Genomic DNA, 20,962 nt, shown 5'->3' with positions numbered 1-20,962 from the left:
GAGTTGTGAGCAGTTCAATCAGCATATTTAGAGGCTTGAAAATAAATATTTGTGTTGCAGAATTTCATATTTTGTCATTCCATGTATGAATAATCACCTGAGTTTCATACCCCGGGCTGCAGTACACCATCATACAAATTCAGTCCATACTCTCCTGCAACAGAAGCAGTGCAACACAAATGTAGTATCAGTGTCTTCAGTGTACGATTTGGGACTCAGAATGCAGCATACATCTAATGTACTGTGAACTAAAGCTACCGGAGAGCTCAGCAGAAGTCCTTGTGCGTGTCTCCATTTTCCTTTTACATTCAGAATAGTTTGAAGCAAATGTTTTACAAGCTCTGAATAGCAATGGAAAGTCCAGATCCCTGCCTGCAGCCAGGATCTTGTTATGACAGAAACATCTAATTGCTGAGATTGCTGAAATTGTTTGTGCCAAATTTGCAAATGCACACACAAATGCGTGCACAGCCACAGAGGCTGGCACATCATTGCACTGATTGCCGGGGCTGTAATATTTCATTGCATGATTACTGGCCCTCTCATCTTCAGCCTCCTGTTAGCCAGGCTGTCTGCTGGTTACACAGAATGAATATATGGTGTAGAGTATGTGATGTAGATGAGCCTGGGAGGATGTGTACCCACACCTCCTGTTCCTCATCTGTTCCTCTAAACGCTGAGGGGCAAGTGTAACCACTATTACTAACACTGAGAGGACTGTCTAGGTTAGAGCAAATTTAAGGAAGCAAAAAAAAAGCCTGTCGCTGTTTCAAGAGGAATATTTCCAGCAGATGTCACAGACAGATGAAGGATGAAAATAAAGAACATTTTTTAGAACATAGTGATTTTTTATTTACTTTTTTTAAACTGTTCTCACAAAAGCAACTGTAGCCCATGTGCCCTCAACATTAATGCAGCTACTAGAAAGCGTATTAAAATACCATTGTTGAAAGTCAGCTTATTCAAACGTGTCAATCTCATGTTAAAGGAATAGTTTGACAAAACTCTGAGTCTTGCTGTGAATCAGTCATACACAGAAAGGTAATTAGAACCAAGCATGGGAAGGGCGGACCCTGCCACTAACAATGAAAAACACCATTGAAAAATTGGGTTTGAGTTCATGAAAATCTTAAAGTAGCTGTGTATGACATTCACAGCATATCACTAGCTATGTTTCCATCCAAAAGTGATTTGAATCATTGGGAAATGCGCATTAAAAGAAATACGAATCCTGTGTTTTTCCATTAAACGTACGGACTTTGGTGAAAACTACGAACTCGCGCGAGTTTTCCGCAGAACCAGAAACAAATTCTTTTTCATTGCATTCTTTTTCTTCTACGTTTTGTGGTGGTTGGCCGCCAGCTTGTAAATGCATTACCGCCTTCCCGACCCGGAGTGTGGATATCACCATGGAGAGAGGTGCGCTACGTCAGACTTAATTCGAACATAACTGTTTCCATCCCCCGTTTTGCGAATCAACATTTTGTCGAATCAACCAAAACCCGGCTAAAGCAAGCGTATTTTAGTTTGTGCGAATCAGGGGATCTTAATTCGAATTTTGCCATTTCCATCATAATCTTCCGTTGTGATACTTCTAGATGCGCATCTAAACAGGCTGATGGAAACATGGCTTATCATTCAGAGTCTGACACCTCATTTCCACTTACGCATGTGTACGGAGACGAGGCAACCAGAAGTCCATTCATTCCTATGGGAATCTCTGTGATTTCTGATGTGCCTGCGAAACTTCTCCCCTTTGTAATATTTCCGTCCGGAATTTGCGAGTACATTAAAAAAAATGGAACTTTTGCAGTGGATTTCTGAGAGACTGTATGACAGTGTGCTAACTAGCTAACAGCTCGCTAACTGGCTAACAGGCTAGTTTCTTCAATTCAGTTGCCAGTGTTGATTGTCAAGTGAGTTTGTATGATTAAAAATGACTTCTTTATTTATTTTTAACACACTGTGAATCTGAGTAATGATATTCTGCTAAAATATGGTTATACAGGTCCTGTTTTCGTCCCGGTAATGTTCCAAGAGCATATTCCAAACTACTCCAAAATAGGGTGACCATATTTTGATTTCCAAAAAAAGAGGAAACTCAGCCCAGCCACAACATAGCCTACTTAAATGATACTCGCAGTTTACTCAAAGATGCCTTATCATTTTAATATATTTAAAGTTTATATGTATGGATAGAAAATTCAGTTATATTACAAAATAATATCTCTCAAAGACAGAAATTCATGTCCGGGCAAAAGAGGACGTTTGGTCAGCCTACTCCAAAATTAGCCTCTTTCCCATGGCTACGGGTAGTTTCTGTCTATCTGTAAATAAATGCACTTCCTTGAGTTTTATACAAGAGGCATCATCCCTGTATTTACAGATCTACAGACATCAGTCACATACGTAAGTGGAAACAAGGCATGAGCCGGGATTTCCAATATTTAGGCGGCTGAGTCAGCGGCTAGCAGCTAACAGTGCTAACAGCGTGAAGAGCGCTAACAACAGCAACAGTGTTGATAGAGCTAACAGTGTTAATGTGGGAGGGAACCAGAGGGTGGGTGTTACACTTTTGTGATACAGCCGCTCCGCCACTGTGGGCTGGGACACCGTTGGAAGCAGTAACCGCTGTGTGAGCGCAGTACAAAGTGGCAGCAATTAGCTAGCCACCAAGGGACTCACAAGCACTAACATGCATGAAGGTCAGACTGACTACCACAACAAAAAACAGAGAAGCTTGGATTACAACACACACACAGGGAACACTACTCCTCTGTATCTTTACATAGCACATAGTTGCTTGCTGCTATATTAATGCTCTGAATGTTGTATACAGCCCCTTTAAAGATAAGTTCAAAGACATCAGAAGTTTGTTTCTAAACATAAACTCAGCCTCAGACTCTCTAATAAAATGTACCCAGATTGCCGTCGCCTCCTGCTATGCACGAGATATAAATTCACCCCCAGCTATAACTGATGTTCTCCAATCCAAACAGTGCTGATACAGTGTCTGCCTGATTTATCGTATATCTGGGATATACAACAGGGATTCACTCTCGCCTAGTTTCTACTCCATTTCTGCAGACAATGTGGGGATTCAGTGTTGCTGCTGCTGCTGGATGAGAAATGTGTACACTGAAACCACTGTGGAATGCATTATTCTTTTAAAGTACAGCCCAGGACTCTCGGGAGATTTCTCCTCGCAGTTATGTATTCCAACATGATACTGAAACAACAACAGTATCGACAGGCTTCTTTGACTCTATTGAGTTTTTATTGGGTAGATGTCTGATGTGAGCTGTAATACACTGGTTTAAATAAATAAAAAGCTGCTGGCACATTTCAGTACTCTATTCATGTTAGTTAAATAATATTTTCACATTAATAATTTCCTGGTTATGAAACATGCTGTTGTGTATGGTGAAAGGCGATGTGGGAAACTGATGAATAGCCAAAGTTATTTCAAATGATACAGTTCTTTGAATCCCACTGTGCGCCTCTCCTTCAGTGGGAGAGAAGAAAAGATAGAGGCCCTTTTTCATTCAGGCAGGTGCCCTTGGCTCTGATGTGTGAAAACACGGCTCGTCACTTCACAGAGCCAAGGGCCAGGGCTAAGGTGACCAAGCGACATCTGTTGTCCTGCTTCACTCCTCCCTATTGCCAGTCCCTGCGCCTCAGTTACTTTATTGTGCAGAAGGCAGCACAGAAGACGTCCAAAGTCAAAGCCTGTGTCACCTCTCTGTGTTTTTATTTGAAGAATAGTTGTGAACGTAGGAGATCGCAGAAAACCTTGAAGACTGTCAACACAAAAGCACACGATGTTTCAAAATCTGCTCCATCAATCGGTTTCAGCTCACCAACACAATTTTAAGCGTGTATGAGGTCAAGGGAAAAGAAAAAAATACATGAGAATTAAATAGGACAACAGATGATGAAGTATTTTTGTGAGTCTGACATGTTGGAGTGCGACTTATCTCCACAGAAACCCAAAGACCGGGGGCCAAAGGGGACAAAGCAACAGCTGTTGTCCTATTTCATGCCTCAGTATCTTCATTTCTTTCACCCTGGAAACTTGATTGTGTGGGAGGCAACATGTTCAGAGGGCGTTTTGCCTCGAAAAGACTGAGTCACTCGTCCTCGCTGACTTAAAGACTCCTCACACTGACTTGGGTCTATCTTTAAATAGTACAATATATTATCAAAGCATTTTTCTGTATTCATTGTTTAAACCTACAGTGAAGAACTTTTGTCTCTCCCCTCATGCAGTGAAAGTCACGGGCAGATTATGAGACAAGGGGCCCTGGGCAGACATGCAGAGGGCCCCACCACCTCTCCTACAAAGCAGTGGGACACAGACTTTATGGCTGTTTAGCCTCTTTATGCAACACATTCTCACTCTGACCTTGTCACATATCGATGTCATGGACTTTCCACGTTCAGATGTGACGTGCAAGATCTGGGGTGCGTTGGTTTTTGATGTCCTGGGACACCGTGCCAAGTGCTACCTGTTGCATGAATTGTCTTCTTTCAACATACACTTCAGTTTTCACAGGAAATTTACCGTTTACATGCAGCCTCTTTCAAAATAAATGCACTACATCAGTACAACACCACAAATTGAGGTTTTCTTGCCTTCATCAACTAATGCACATGGTTAGGTTTAGGAAAAAATAATCTTAGGGGTGCAAGCACTGCTCTCCGCTTTCGTGTGTCTTTGTGGTGATTTTGTGTGTTTTTTGTGGTCATTTTGAATCTGATCCTGGTCAGCATGTGTTAATTCGAAGCACATTTTGCAGGTGAAGGCCAGGGGAGCCCTGACACTTGCATGGTAGGCCCGTTCAGGGATCCATCCATGGTGAGAGTAATTACACAAAAACTGCTTATGACTGCTGCAGGTGCTTTCCTCAGGCACAGCATTGGTATTTCACAAATACCAGCCTGTCCAAGAGGAAGAAGGTGACATCTGTGTCTGCCCTTATTGCCTTCTCTAATTTCAGCAGCCAATTGCTTTCTTTTTCTGAAATTCTTCCACTGACTTTTTTGCTTGAAGCATAACTTCCTCCATATTCCTCGCTGCTGCTCTTCTCTGTCTGGTCCCCCCCCCCCCCTTCCTGCCCTTTAGCTCTGGCCAGCTGATGTAAAACACATCACTTCTGGTGCACCAGTGCGGTAAAGTTCCCACAGTCATCAGACATTACAACTCCGGTATGCTGACAAATACAGAACACTTTGCACAGGCTTGATCAGCATTGTGAGAAATCATTTGGCTTGAATATAAAAGTCCTGCACTCCAGCTTTAATAGAACTGTAAGTGCTATACTGAGCTGAAATCTACATTCCATGCAGTTTCTTTGTGTGGATGTAGGTCCAGTACAGCAGCAGCAGCAGCAGTCGAAAAAATGTGTCTCAAAATCAATCGCAGTGTCACTGCTGGCCTTGAAGAACATTAAGTGTTCATAATAGCATTCTGTCAAAAACCATTTGCAAGGGGCAGACAGGGCGAGAGAGAGAAGGGAAGTGAAGAAAAATGTCAGTAGTGAAGATGTGATTAAGACAGACGGGGATGGAGTTTTATCATCAGTGTGGTTTTTTTCAGTGATGTGCAACATGGGAGTAAGACACAGCTCCAATGTCCTGCCTGCGTCTCACTGATGATGAACTATGACAGATCTTCCAACACCATCATAAAATTCAGGCCTCCTGCTGAACGGAGGTGACAGACACAATGTTAGCTCTCAGTGCGTCTCTGAATTTCACTGAGTTTGTTTGCCGACTGCACTGAATTTGTTGTAAATTATATATCCGTGTTTTACTTATATATCCGTGTTTTACTTTCATCACCGGGGCTCTGTGACTTTGCTTTATGACCAAACCCTTCAAAACTAATGACAGTCCTGACAACCTCAGCTGAACTTTGTGTTGAGTGATTTTAAGCAAATGTTAGCATGCTAACACGATAAACTAAGATGGTGAACACAGTAAAGATTATACCTGCTTAAAGGTCCAGTGTATAGGATTTAGGGGGATATATTGGCCCTGGCAATTAGTCCAGACTGGCCCACCACAACTGATCACACAAATTTGCAATCTTCTGGACAGAAACCTCAGACGTTATACCTGCTGAAGCCACTCTCCCAGCTTGGTGGTCACAGCCCAGAGTGCGCCTATTACCACTGGCACCACTGTAACTCCCCACATCTTTTCTTATATTGATATTATACCTACCTACCTATCCATCCATCCATCCATCCATCCGTCCATCTACCTACCTAGGCTCATGATAAAATGACCTGGTGATGCCAAGTGCCATAAAGTAACTCCATCCAGTCCATACTCATCTATCTACCTACCTACCTACCTATCCATCTGTCCATCCATCCATCCATCTACCTACCTACCTATCCATCCATCCATCCATCCATCTACCTACCTAGGCTCATGATAAAATGACCTGGTGATGCCAAGTGCCATAAAGTAACTCCATCCAGTCCATACTCATCTATCTACCTACCTACCTACCTACCTACCTACCTATCCATCTGTCCATCCATCCATCCATCCATCCATCCATCCATCCATCTACCTACCTAGGCTCATGATAAAATGACCTGGTGATGCCAAGTGCCATAAAGTAACTCCATCCAGTCCATACTCATCTATCTACCTACCTACCCACCCATCCATCCATCCATCCATCCATCCATCCATCTACCTACCTAGGTTCATGATAAAATGACCTGGTGATGCCAAGTGCCATAAAGTAACTCCGTCCAGTCCATACTCATCTATCTATCTACCTACCTACCTACCCATCCATTCATCCATCCATCCATCCATCTACCTAGGCTCATGATAAAATGACCTGGTGATGCCAAGTGCCATAAAGTAACTCCATCCTGCCTCATGACAAAAGAGGAGAGGGAGAGATGAGACTGAGTTACTCTGAGTAGCCATCAACTTGCTAAAAGGGTGTGAAAAGTCCAGGTTAAAAGTATATTTCTGACCTGCAATTTCTCTGTGCCTACGTTGTGTTTTGTATTATCGATTTTGGCACACTTTTTCTTGCATATGCTGTTTAATGAAGGCACTGAGCCCAAAGAAGAGGGGTTTAAAAATGTGATTGAGTCAGCCCAGTGTCAATTAAGAATTAAGAAAATATACCAGGGGGTTGGACTACCTGTATTACTGGCTGGTCAAACAAGAAAAAAAATTATATGAATTATTAATATTACAAATGCAAATTAAACTTTTGGTAGCCTACTAGAATAATATAATCAGTTGCTATTTCAGTTTACTACATACATTTTGCTGCAATAAAATTGCCTGAAGTGAGATGAACAGACTGAAAACTTTATTTTATTTAATAAAACTGTTGATGTTGACAAAGTTTTTCTTCAGGGACATAATTTGCAGTTGAAAAAGGTAATAAATTGCAATATATCACAATATATTTTATCACAATACTCAGCATATTGCAACACATTTAAAACCGCAATAATACTGTGTCGTGAGTTATGTTTTGTGATAATATCGTCTCGTGGGGCCTCCAGTGATTCCCACCCCTAGTTTTTACTGGTTTAAATTACCTGGTCCATTTATTTTGGTGAAGAAGAGATCCCTGTGGACAATTCAGCTCCTGGTAAAAACCTCCTGAGTGTCTGGATCTTGAGTTATTAGAGAATAAACGCTGTGAACATATGGCAGGTGCTGGGCATGCAGCCCATCTGAGACTAGCTGCGTCAGAGAAACACTGTTTGTTTTGGAGACGAGACCTCTGCAGGTGATTCAGCTCCTGGTAAAAACCTCCTGAACAATGAACACTGAAGGGATTCTAACAAGGAGAAGTTTCAGCTGGTTGCAATCTGCAATTCTCACCACTAGATGCCACTAAATCCCCCTAAATCGTCCACACTGCTCCTTTAATGTTAGCACTGTCATTGTTAGCAGCCTCAAAGATTCTTAGTTTGGTTTCTTTTGTGTATGATTCCCATATCATCTCCTCCTGACACACAGAGCTTGTCTTGGTTTTAATGCTCCTTTGTGAAATCCTCTGAACACTCAGCTTTATAGGACAACTGCTGCACAGTATAGGCCTACATTAAATGTATTATTAACAAGTGATCCACTGGGTAGCTACTAATAGTGTTACAGTGCAGCCATCTACTTCTGCACTCCCATCGCTCCCCTGTAACCTACTTATCTGTATCTCATTAGGTATCCACAGCAAATACTGTTTTCTGATACATACATTTAGATACAATAGAAAAGAGAAATTGCATGAGCTCTCACTTTGGTGATTAATTCAAACTGAGGATCTTCACTCAGTGCTGTAGGACCCAAGAGCATATACACATGAAATATAAACATATGCACATCAAAGGCTTCATGAAACGCAAGATTCACTTATGGATCAGATCGAGCCAAGTACAAAAAGGAGTTAAAACATTTCCTTAGAAAAAACATTTCTTAAACATTTCTCGACATAATGAGTTACTGCAGGAGCAAACAAGAGTAATTAACTTGCCAAAGGTTCAGTGTACCCTGGTTGTTGTGACATAACTGCCACGTCTTTTAAAGGTCATTTCAGAAATGGTTAAATGCAGCCCTTCTCCTGTGTGGGAGACTGATGATTCATAAAAGAAAAACATTAAATGTTAACACATAACAGACCTCATTGATGAAGAAACAAAACTGGTGATGACAATGTCAGAACCCGCATCGTTTTCAGTGTTTGTTACAGGAATGAGTCATTATTCGGGAGCTGTTATTAAAGTAGATGATATAAGGATGTAGAGAAGTGAGAAAAGAGGAAGGGTAGGGAGGGAAAGAGGGAGAGAAATCAGCTTTCTGTATCAGTAGCTTGTTTTTGAGGCATCATGAGAGGAGCTTTGACAACAAGGGCAGAATCTAAAGTGACTTCCATTACTTTGCCTCCAGCAAGAAGTTGGGACAGAAACCAGGCACATAATTAAACCAGACTTTCTCCACAATCTTTGTAACATTTTGTATTGGCAAGCAGAAATACCAACTCAGACGTCAGAATAAATGCTGGCAGTGGACGTTTCTGAAAACCACTGATATGTAATATTAGTACATTATGTAGTGAATATGTTGATACTTTTCTGCACCACTGTGGTTAACATCTGGTTATGTTTTGGCACAAAAGCCACTTGGTTATGGTTATTGTGGTTGGTGGAAGATAATTTTTTAGCTTAAAATACCTGCTTTTGGTGGCACAATTGCCTTTGGAAATACCGCAGATGTCTTGCTTAAAAACATGCTTTTGGTGGCACAGTTACTCCTGGAGATACTGTCAATGTCTCACCAACAAACACCTGATTTTGGGGCCACAATCACCGCTGCAAGTGGCGTCAATGTCTTGCTAAGAAATACCTGGTTTTGGTGGCACAATCGCTGCCTGAAATGCCATTGATGTCTCCCCAAAAAACACCTGGTGAAATGTTGTCTTTGTGTCACTAAAAACCCACTTCTGGTGGCACAGTCACTGCTAGAAATGCTGTCAATGTCTCGCTAATCATGACACAATCGCTACTGGAAATGCTGTAGATCTGTTGCTAAAAACCACTTTTGGTGGCACAATTGCTGTTGGAAATGCTACTGTTGTCTTGCTTAAAATACCTGCTTTTGGTGCAACAATTGCCGCCGGAAACGGCATCAATGTCTCGCTAAAAAATACCTGGTTTTGGTGGCACAATCGTCACTGGAAAAGCTATTGATCTGTCGCAAAAAAAACCAAACAATTTTGATGGCACAATTGCCGTTGGAAATGCTGTCAATGTCTCGCTAAAAAATACCTGGTTTTGGTAGCACAATCTCCACTGAAAATGCTGTCTACATGTCACAAAAAAACCCTGGTTTTGGTGGCACAATTGCTACTGGAAATGCTGTAGATCTGTCACTAAAAACACTTTTGGTGCAACAATTGCCGCCAGAAATGCCATCAATGTCTCGCTAAAAAATACCTGGTTTTGGTGACACAATCGTCACTGGAAATGCTGTCTATGTGTCACTTAAAACCCACTTTTGGTAGCACAGTCACTGCTAGAAATGCAATCAGTGTCTCACTAAATTACCTGGTTTTGGTGGCACAATTGCCATTGGAAATGTAGCTGATGCTGTTGGTGCAATAATTGCCGCCAGAAATGCCATCAATGTCTCGCTAAAAAACACCTGGTTTCAATGGCTCCATCACCACTGGAAATGCTGTTGATCTGTCGCTAAAAAAAACAATTTTGGTGGCACTGGCACTGCTGGAAACGCTGTTCAGCGTCTGTCAATGTCTTGCTAAAAATTACCTGGTTTTGGTGACATCTCCTCAAAAAGCAACAAGTTTTAATGGCACAATCGCCGCTGCAAATGCTGCCAATGTATTGCTAAAAAACACCTAGTTTTGCTGTTTGTTGATTTCGAACATTGGGCTGCAGCTTGGCAGCTGTCTCACCTGGGCTTCACACCATCCACCATCCCCTCCACCTACTACTACTAATAATAATAAAGTCAGCTCAAATACATCAGAACTACTTCACTTATAAAACAAACATCTAAAATATGGCATGAGATTAGAGTAAAATTTCACAGTGTCCGGAAAGTATACAGATCAACCCAATTCCATTTCAATCCTGTTTTACCTGGGGCAATGAGGGATGGTATCACACGAGACTGGTAGAACAGAGGTGTACACACATTTGGACATTTATATGAACACAATAATTTAAAAACCTTTCAGCAACTGAGATCCTCCTTTGGGCTCCCAACGGGACATTTTTTTTTAAGTATCTACAGGTTAGAGTTTATATCAGAGTTCAGCAGGGTGTGAAACTTGTTCCGCTAGAGGATTTCCAAGTAGATATTATGATGCAAGAAAAACATAACCTTAAAGGTTTTTTATCCAATGTCTATTAGAAACTCATGAGCTGTACAGAAAGTAGAGTTCTCAATGCAAAGATTAGATGGAAGTGGACATTGGACATACATTTGAGGACTCTGAGTGGAAGCTGATTTGTGACAGCTCTCAATCATTCTCTTTTTCCAGCCGACACAGAATCTTACAGTTTAACCTAACACACAGGGTTTACCTGATGCCATATTGTCTTCACAACATAAGCAGTAGCTACTCAGAGTACTGTCCTAGATGTAAGACTGAAGCATGTTCTGGACATGTAGATATCTTGAACAGCGCTGCAGATCTATTTTGGTTGTTATAAAAAGAATTGTGGGGGTTGAGATCCCAACCAACCCAAGACTGACATTACTGGGGGACATATCAACATGAGAGGCAATATTCGCTTTGTCAGACGAGGCCTAATTGCATCTAACAAATGAACTGCCATCCGCTGGAAATGTGAGGAGCCCCCCCAGTGTGTCTCTGTGGCTTAAAGAGCTCTCATCATACCTGCCCTCAGAGAAGGTTATGTATAATCTCAGAAAAAAGCAATTAGTTTTTGAGAAATGCTGAGGAACCTTTGTAACCTTTTTACAAAAAAGAACTTCTTGTGGTTCTGTAATTGAACTGAATCTTGTTTGTGGGGGGAAAATAAATGGAAAACTCAATAAAAAAGAACTACATCACTTTAGAAACGATATGATACATATGTCCTTGCATTTCCTGTTTCCCCTTCCTAGTGTCTCATATTTGTTTTCAGCACATCTCTGTGTGTTTGCTGAGCGTGGCCTTCTGGTTCCCTCCTCCTGAGTGCCGGCTGCTGCTGAACCTGCACACCTGAATCACATTTACCATCAAGCCACTGCGGTATAAAACCCCGGGTCAGACATCAAGACTGTTTCAGATCGTTCAGTCTCCTCTGTAGTTCAGACATCTAGGCCAACTTCTAGTCTTTTGACGCTTTGTCTCTTTCTGTTTTGGCTATCAGTTCAATGCCAACCTCAACCATACCCCGCCATGTCCAGCCCCGTTCTCTGGACTGCTCTGCTTCGCCATTCCCTGCCGACATCAGCCATCATTTCATTCAAGCCTGCAGCTCCGCTTCTTCAAACTACAATAAACTGCCGTTAACCATTCCCTGGTTCCTGGTTGTGTTTGCATTTCAGGTCCTAAGTTGGCCTGCAACAACAGTATGAGGTGTACAAACGTAACATACCAGTGGTTGTTGCAGAAACATGAGTGGGCTGGAAATACTTTGTATACTGTTCATCCCGAAAGCTTTTTCTCCAACTTGATTGCACATAAAGACACACACTTGTCTGGTGCTATAGTGTCTCACAGCTGATAATGCATATCAGAGCAAAAGTCAAGCCATGAAGTTGAAGCACAGATCTGGGGGAGGCTACAAAAACATTTCTGCTGTGTTGACAGTTTCCAAAAACACAGTGGGCTCCATATTTCTTAATTGGAAGAAGTTTGGAACGACTCTTCCTAGAGCTGGCCACCCGACCAAACTGAGCAATCAGGGAAGAAGAGAGAGCCTTGGTAGAAGAGACGACCAAGAACCCGATGGGCAGTCTGGCTGAGCTCCAGAGACACTGTGTGGAGATGGAAGAGAATTCCAGAAGGACAACCATCACTGCAACACTCCACCGATCTGGGCTTTATGGCTGAGTGGCCAGATGGAAGCCTCTCCTCAGTGACAGACACATGAAAGCACAAAAAAAGCACACAAAGGACTCTTAGATTGTGAGAAACAAAATTCTCTGGTCTGACAAAACCAAGACTGAACTGTCTGGCCTCAATTCGGAGCCTCACTGTGAGGGAACCCAGGCGGCTCATCACCAGCAATAACACACTGTCTGAATGCTTTTTGCTTGTGCTGTGTGTACACATGAAAAAAAAACCTGACACAGATCTACGTTAATAACAAGACAGAGACCTACAAGCTGGCTTCAGAATTCTGACCGTGCTTTGCTGCGTCCATGTGACATCCCAGCCACAGCATGAGACCGCTCAATATCTTATCTTCAGCATGGAGCGGACGTCACGATCCAGCTGCTAGACAGGCACAGACACAAACAACAACACTGATCCTGGCACACATGCTGACACACACAATTACCTCTAGACAACAGATGAGTCATGGTTCATTTTTAGATCAACTGATGGTCAGTAAATACACTTTATGATCATGGTCCTTTTAGATCTGTGCTTTTTAAATCAAAGTGAAACAATGCTGCTCACAAAGACAAAAACAGCTGCTTTGTTAGTATTTACCATCAGCAATAAAAAACTACAAAGGTTCTCATAGTTCACTTGTTTTTTGTTTTGTATTTTGCCAGCAATACTTAAGCACTTTTACTTTTGATGCAGGACTTTTACTTAAAGGGGTACACTGCTCAAAAGAATTAAGACAACGCTTAATGGTCACAGTATAACACCAAGTCAGTTAAACTTCAGGGATATCAATCTGTCCATTTAGAAAGCACAAGTGATTGTAAATCAGTTTCAGTTGCTTTGGTGCAAATGAAAATGACAACTCCCAAAAACAGAATGGTTTTAGATGTGGTGTCCACAGACAGTTGCTCTCTCCTCATCCTTCCTGACTTATTCCTCTCTAGTGTCCTTGTCACTACAGGAAGCATGAGATACCTACAGCCCAATCAGGTTACACAGGTTTGGCACATCCATACGTGTGCTCGCAAGACGATTCGCTGTGTCTCCCAGCAGAGTCTCAAGAGGAGGAGGAGGAGGAGGAGATACCTGGAGACTGGCCGGTACACAAGAAGAGCTGGACAGGGTCGTAGAAGGGCATCAACCCAGCAGCAGGACTGGCATCTGCTCCTTTGTGCAAGGAGGAACAGGAGGAGCACTGCCAGAGCCCTATAAAATGACCTCCAGCAGGCTACTGGTGTGCATGTTTCTGACCAAACTGTCAGACACCATAAGGGTGGCATGAGGGCCCGACGTCCTCTAGTGGCACCTGTGCTCACAGCCCGGCGCCATGCAGCTCGATTGGCATTCGCCAAAGAACATCAGAATTGTCAGGTCCGCCATTGGTGCACCGTTCTCTTCACAGATGAGAGCAGGTTCACACTAAGCGCACAGAGTCTGGAGACGCTGTGGTGAACGTTATGGTGCCTGTAACATCATTCAGCATGACCGGTTTGGTGGTGGGTCAGTGGTGGTCTAGGGAGGCATATCCCTGGAGGGTCACACAGACCTCTGTTTCATAGCCAACAGTACCCTGACTGCTGTTAGGTACCAGGATGAAATCCTCAGAGTGATTGTCAGACCTTACACTAGTGCAGTGGGCCCTGGGTTCCTCCTGGTGCAGGACAAAGCCCGGCCTCACATTATGAGCTGCCATGATAAAATACAGTTGGATCAACCTGTGATTTCTATTTTTTACTTTGACTTTTGGTGTGATTTTGAATCCAGCCCTCAGTGGGTTGATGATTTTGGTTTCCATTGACTGTTGTGTCATTTTGTTCTCAACAAATTGTACAGTGCACATCAGTAAAGACTTTCAACTTGAATAATTCGTTCATCACAATCGATGATGATTTAAATGTTCCCTTAATTTTTTTGAGCAGTTGTTTGTTTCAGTGTGGTGTTGCCTCTGATAAAAGTCATATTTTTAGGATTATTCTGTCGAGTTTATTATTCTCATATGAGGAAGTGTGTACTGTGGTCCAAGTTATAAAAATCACACACTGCTCTGCATCACTTCTGCAACAAGTCTCCCACACAGGGGATCTTCTAACTGCTGGGAGAGGCAGAGTAATACTTTACTTATTAAGACAGCTTATACTGCCACCTGGTGGTCATACACGATATTACACATTTTACAGCACCTTGCCTGCTGCTTGAATTAACGTTGAGTTTTTGAGTAAAACACAATGATGACTAAAGTAACTGCTGAAGTATATCATCTCCTGCAACCCCAGAACCTTTTAATAAAGACCTTTAGTGTGAGGTGACTTAAATATTAATTAACTTCAGAGGTGGAAAACATTATACATTATACATGACAGAGTTTCCACCCACTTCCGAATAATTCGCTCTCAAGGAGAGCCTCCTCATTATTTCATACCTGATTTCGAAGATGCCTCCTGCATATTTCATCAGGAGTCACTGAATGATTCACAACATTAGGGAGACAAAGAGGATGCAGAAATTATAGGCTGGTGTGGTTTTTGGAAATGACTGGATTTGTGCAGTAAAACAAGTTCACGAAAGAAGCAGTTGTTGAGTGTAATTTGGTTTGTGAAGACATTTTTTAACATGCTAAATAAGGTTATACAGAGATAATACATTAATGGTTAACAACTGCTTTTGCTCTGAAGCTCTGTCACTTCTTTTGGAGGAACCACATAATGCTGATTTGTGAACAAGCCTTTAATGTCAAGGTGATATCTGACATTTCAAGTACCCTGTTGAAAATAGCATGAAATCAAAGCTATATGTTCAGGGTGGAGGGTTTGAACCCTGGGATGGGGCAGCCCTTCTTTGTGGGGTTTGCATGTTCTCCCCGTGTCAGCATGGGTTTTCTCCAGGTACTCCAGCTTCCTCCAACAGTCCAAAGACATGCAGGTTAATTGGTGACTCTAAATTGTCCGTAGGTGTGAATGTGAGCATGAATGGTTGTTTGTCTCTATGTGTCAGCCCTGTGATAGTCTGGCGACCTGTCCAGGGTGTACCCTGCCTCTCACCCAGTGTCAGCTGGGATAGTCTCCAGCACCATAGCAACCCCTAACGAGATAAGAGGTTATGGAAATGAATGAATAAATAAATGAATAAAGCAATATATTCTCAGCTGAGAAATAATATACCTACAATACATGTTCTACTAACTAATCAGCCTTAAAGACTAGAATCTACATCAGCAATACTCAACTTACGGTTTGACCTTCACCGGCTCACAATGGGATTATTTTGTACTTTGAATGTAAGTAATGTGCCAGAGTGCATCAGAATGGGGGTGTCCTTAAATCCTAGAAACAACTCTGTATAGACCTCACCTGTATGGGCTTGCTGTGCATGGCTTTGTGGGATTTGCCTCCTTGAATCAATCAATAAATCAATTTAATTATTAGTCACATGAAACCATAAGATACAGTTCCAGTGCAATGCAATTTGTATGTAATATAATCTGAAAAATATTTTTGTTTATGGCCCCAGGCGTCTTGCCAGTTTGCTAAAGTGGCCCCTTGGCGAAGCAAGTTCTGCTCCACTTTTTGAATTGTGAATTAGAAGGTATACTAACTTTATAAATGGATAAAAAACCTTTTGTATCAACATTTTGGAGTTTCTGATACACTGACTATATATAAGCAGAATACATTTTTTATTTTATTGATCAAGTAGGGTTGATTCTGAGATCTACTGACTGTGACAGTACATAAGACATTTTCACTCCATGTCAGAGATGTTTAATTTCATACTTGAAGGAAAACTTCACCCACAAAATGACCATTTATTGGTCAAATAGTCATGCTGTGTTACCTTGAATTCACGAAGGAAACATTTTTCTTGCAGCCTCCGATGAATGAAGAATCCAGAAATTGCAAATGTTGATTAATTGAAGTAGAAAAGGGACCAGGTTTAACAAACTCAAAAGTATATTAAAACATCTGTTTAGAAACTCCCACACAACTCCTGCAGTAAAATCCAACTCTGGGACTAAAAGTGAAAACATGCTTTTGAGGTCAGAAAAGGCTGAAGGCAATGCAACGTGTCACTGAGCTTATGACTGGATAAATGAGAGTTGGATTATACTGCACAAGTTGTAAACAGATGTTTTGATATAGCCTTGCTGTTGTTAGAAACGGTGCGTCTGTGTCACTCTGTAGTCACACCTCCAAAACACTGGTCGGCGTGGGGTTTCTGTAATGAGCTGTAAAGTTTAGTTGATTCAAAACACATTAAACACACATTAAACATGGCTTAATAGTGACAGTTTCAAACACAAGTACACAAATCAGCTTCACAATAACTCGCAGCATTCACAGACCAACACTTGTCTTTATCTGGACACATTTTCTCCACAAATACAACGTGCTTATGTTTTTAGCATAAATTAGCCTAGCAGCTAGCGGACTTTTCCTCTACTCATATGAAGCCAGGGACAACAGCAACATTTAACAAAGGTAACGTTACAAAATGTGGCTCCATTACAACTCACAAGGTTCACCAACAAAACAACTGTCTTATACTAAACACATTTTCCAAACAAATATAACATGCTAACGTTATTAGCGCCAGCCTATGGCATTTTACATTGTATAAATTAGCCCAGCAAATAGCTTAGATACCCTATAAGAGACTTAAAATGCTATTTTTGTGGAGGCTTTATTGTCTTCACAAATTATTGTTTCTTATCTGTGAAATTAAAGTAAATTAAAGCTTCGATTCCACTGCAGGGAAATGGTGTCAGCTTACAAAAACAGACAGGAAGTCTGCGTCGCTGCAACGTGTAGTTACATTTCTGGGGAGGTGCATGGCATTCAACGCAGAAGTATAAATCCCACCTAACTCCTACCACCCTGATTTATATTTGCAGAGTTTACCTTTCATCAGAAATTCATAAGTCAATCAGAGAAAAGACAAAAAACAATCTGAAGTAATTCTATTTGTTTATTTCATACTTCATGTCAAGATATCTTTTTTCATATGAAGTTATGCCTCATAACAAAAAGAATGTGTTTAAAGAACGAAGAAAATCGTGGCTCACAAAATAAAGGCATTCTCTCATAATATTCTTTACAAAGTCATCTTACAATGAACAAAAAAAAAAAAAAAAAACAAGAACAATGTCTCAGTTGTAACAGCAGAGTACGATAAATCAAAGGTCCTCACTAAACTTTTGACTTGAACCTAACTGTGACAAAAGGAAAAAACAAAAAAGAACAGAATGATCTGTACATACAAATACAGTTTAGCTCCTGAGATTCTCCGTGGAACAGAGTCGCTGCTCGAAACCTGCACCGCGGCAATGTCAGCACCGGTGAGGATTATCTGCTTTTTGATTATTTCAAATGAAGTAAAATGGATTTTTTAAATCCTCTATCTGCTTTTCTGTGCTTGAAAAACTTGTGTTACAAACCCCTGATGCAAATATTGCAATGGTGGAAGATTTGGAGCAACATTCGACCCCGCCATACACAACTGGTGACGTGAACAAGTGCCAAAATGAAACTGCAACTAGAATAAAGTCCGAACTGCGCTGACTTGATCCGATCACCATCACCTTTCTCTCTGTTCTTTTGAAGATGTCTGACGATCAGAAATGAAACATAGTGACCAGGGTTATAAAGTAGATATGGTGTGTGGGGGGGTTAGTGTATAATTATCTCTTGTTCACGAGGACATATACAAGCAATGACGACCACTCTCTCTTTAGCGACTGAAAACTTTGGTGATGCACAAACGGCTTGAGATACCTGAACACTTCACTTTAATATTGCTTTGACAAAAGTTATCATATGCTGTACAATATTCACTGACGGCACGACCGTTTGACACACGCATTCACACGTATGAAAACCTGACAAGAAGTTGGCGAGCAAATATTTATGTATACAGGAGGAGCTGCAGAGACGACTCTGACGTGGTCTACTGTCAGATTGTTTTTTCCTACAGGACAAAGACAGATGTTTTATGGCTGGTACTATTACACTGTTTACATTTTCCACCACCACCTCCCAATCTGAAATCTATACACAACAAAGTGAGAATATTGGTTCAAGGGGGAGGCGCCTTTATACCTCACTGTTTTTTTTAATCTCCTCCCGTCGTTTCTCATATGCCTCCCTTTCATAACTTTCTCCCCGCAGCCAGAGATAAACTGAGATCAATCGTCAGTTTTTTTTCCAACCCTCGCAGATCCAAGATTTGGGGTTTTTTGGACATGGAAAAACACGTTTCCATCTGTTAGGGAGATCTGTTCATCCAATAGATGCATTCGAGACGAGTCCTTCTGTTCTTTGCCAAAGCCAAAGTCCCAGTTGACATATCACTCAAACAGTCATCCATAATCTGTCCTTTTTTATCTGCCAAAGAGTATGATGAAAAATCTGTTATCCTAACTTAACCCACAAATAGTTCCCTCTTGCTGCTGATTCAATTCTTCCCCAGTACGGAGGAGGATAGGTGCCACGTTCACCACTCATGTCCTTCGCCTCCTAGTGTCCGTTGGCCTCAGGGGCCGAGGCGGGGGTGGAAGGGGTGGAGGAGCGAGAGGTGACCGAAGCCTTCTCTCCACCAGGACTGGAGGCTGAAGGAACGCTGTCGGGAACCTTGACCCCGGCCAGACCGACCGGAGACACCCCGGCGGCGGCTGCTGCTGCTGCTGCTGCTGCCGCTGTGGCCACGGCAGCCGCCCTGCTCGCAGTGATGGCGGAAACTGGTTTAGGCTGAGTCTGAAGTCCTGGGCTGCAGATGAGGTGATGCCTCTCCCAGTCTTTGTGCTGGCAGAAGGAGCCGCAGTAGCGAGCTGCGTTGCAGCCGCTGCACGTCTCGCTGGCTTTGCGGCCACAATTCCAGCAACACTGAGGAAGAAAGGAGAGTCAACTTAGTTTACTCAGGAATGTAAGGGCAGGAGTCCTAGGTAAGCATCTTCCAAAATAAAAGCAGAAACTTAACACTGACACACCATCACTCTGATAATTGTGTTTCTGGCCACCTGATGAATTTAAGTCCAATATTTACTCTTCCTTGAGCTCCGTTTGCTCTCCGCCAACCCCTGAGGGAAACATTTATCTTTGTAGCTGTTAAATGCTCCACTGCCTGTGTCTGTTTTTTGGTGCTGGACAAATAGGGAACAGTGGAGTTTAAGAGACCCTGAGACCCAAGGTACGACCCCGGACTTGCACGGGTTATATTATGGTCAATCTGGTCTGGATGAGGTCTCATTCTATTACCGTCTATTAGCATGTTACATTTGTTTGGAAAACGTGTTTAGTATAAGACAGTTGTTTTGTCGGGGAACCTTGTGAGTTGTAATGGAGCCGAATTTCGTTAAATGTTGCTGTTGTCCCTGGCTTCATATGAGCAGAGGGAAAGTCCACTAGCTGCTAGGCTAATTTATCGAATGTAAAATGCCATAGGCTTGTGCTAAAAACATTAGCATGTTGTATTTGTGGGGAAAATATGTCCGGATAAAGACAAGTGCTTTGCCTGTGAATGCTGCGAGTTATAGTGAAGCTGAATTGTGAATTTGTGTTGACATTGTCGCTACACAGCTCTGCATAATATAATAACAATATTGTGTGGATTCAACCTGTCACTTAAATGGAGTCATTTGATTCAATTTCAATGGAAAAAAAATTGATTATAGCAGCTTTAATTATGACTGTGAACATTTAACTATAAACTGTATTTAAACTAATAACAATCTAAGATGCTTCTATGCAAAATCACCCTTTTAATGCAGGACTTCACAGAATCTCCACACCATCTCTCTGCTCACCTCACTGGAGTCCTCCTGCTCATTGATGACCATGATTGCGTCCTCTTGAGCCTTCCTCTTTGCATCAGCCAGAGTCTTTTCCATCTTAGCTCTCTCAGAGGCAATCATTTCAAAAGCCTTCTGCTCAGCCTCGGCCACTGCCTTCTGAACCTCATCCATGGCCTGACGCTTCACCTCATTCACCGCTTCTTCTGCAGGGGAGACAAGTGAGACAAGTTTAAACTCTGCACAACCGCATCAGTAAATAACACCACAGATGAGCACAGTTTGATGTTTTAAGTTTTCCTCTGTCAGTGCATAATGATTATCTTTGTATCTAACTTAATGTATTAAGGTTTTTTTCATTAACACATCAGTGATTTAATTTTCCAATGTAATTGTGTTCTTACCAGCTTTCCTCCAGATCTCATCTGTAACGTATGCTGAGCCTGGCCGTGGTGCAAAGTCGCGCTGGGAGTCTGCGGGAAAGCAGAGACAGAAGGGATTAGCACCTGCCAAGGCTTATAAGGATATTAAGATGATTAATTGTTGAAATAACGGCTGACTTCGTGACTGACAGCTCAATCAAGGTAACAGGTGCT

General features: G+C 41.9%; 1 protein-coding gene across 2 annotated transcripts in view; it reads right to left on the bottom strand.

Annotated features, from left to right (window-relative positions):
- Nucleotides 1-17,532: 17,532 nt before the first annotated feature.
- Nucleotides 17,533-20,962, bottom strand: part of cbfa2t2 (CBFA2/RUNX1 partner transcriptional co-repressor 2) — a 51,653-nt gene continuing 48,223 nt past the window's right edge. For both annotated transcript variants that reach the window (XM_033627611.2, XM_033627613.2), the window contains exons 9-11: nt 20,771-20,839; nt 20,382-20,572; nt 17,533-19,461 (exon numbers count right to left, since the gene is read on the bottom strand). In XM_033627611.2, the coding sequence (XP_033483502.1) occupies nt 19,096-19,461; nt 20,382-20,572; nt 20,771-20,839 (626 nt within the window). In that variant the 3' untranslated portion in view covers nt 17,533-19,095. The remainder of the gene's footprint in view (nt 19,462-20,381; nt 20,573-20,770; nt 20,840-20,962) is intronic.

The sequence above is a fragment of the Epinephelus lanceolatus genome, chromosome 1 (assembly GCF_041903045.1).
Source record: "Epinephelus lanceolatus isolate andai-2023 chromosome 1, ASM4190304v1, whole genome shotgun sequence".
Lineage (NCBI taxonomy): Eukaryota > Metazoa > Chordata > Actinopteri > Perciformes > Serranidae > Epinephelus > Epinephelus lanceolatus.
Note: the sequence above shows the minus strand (reverse complement) of the source record. Positions and strands in the feature narration are given on the sequence as shown.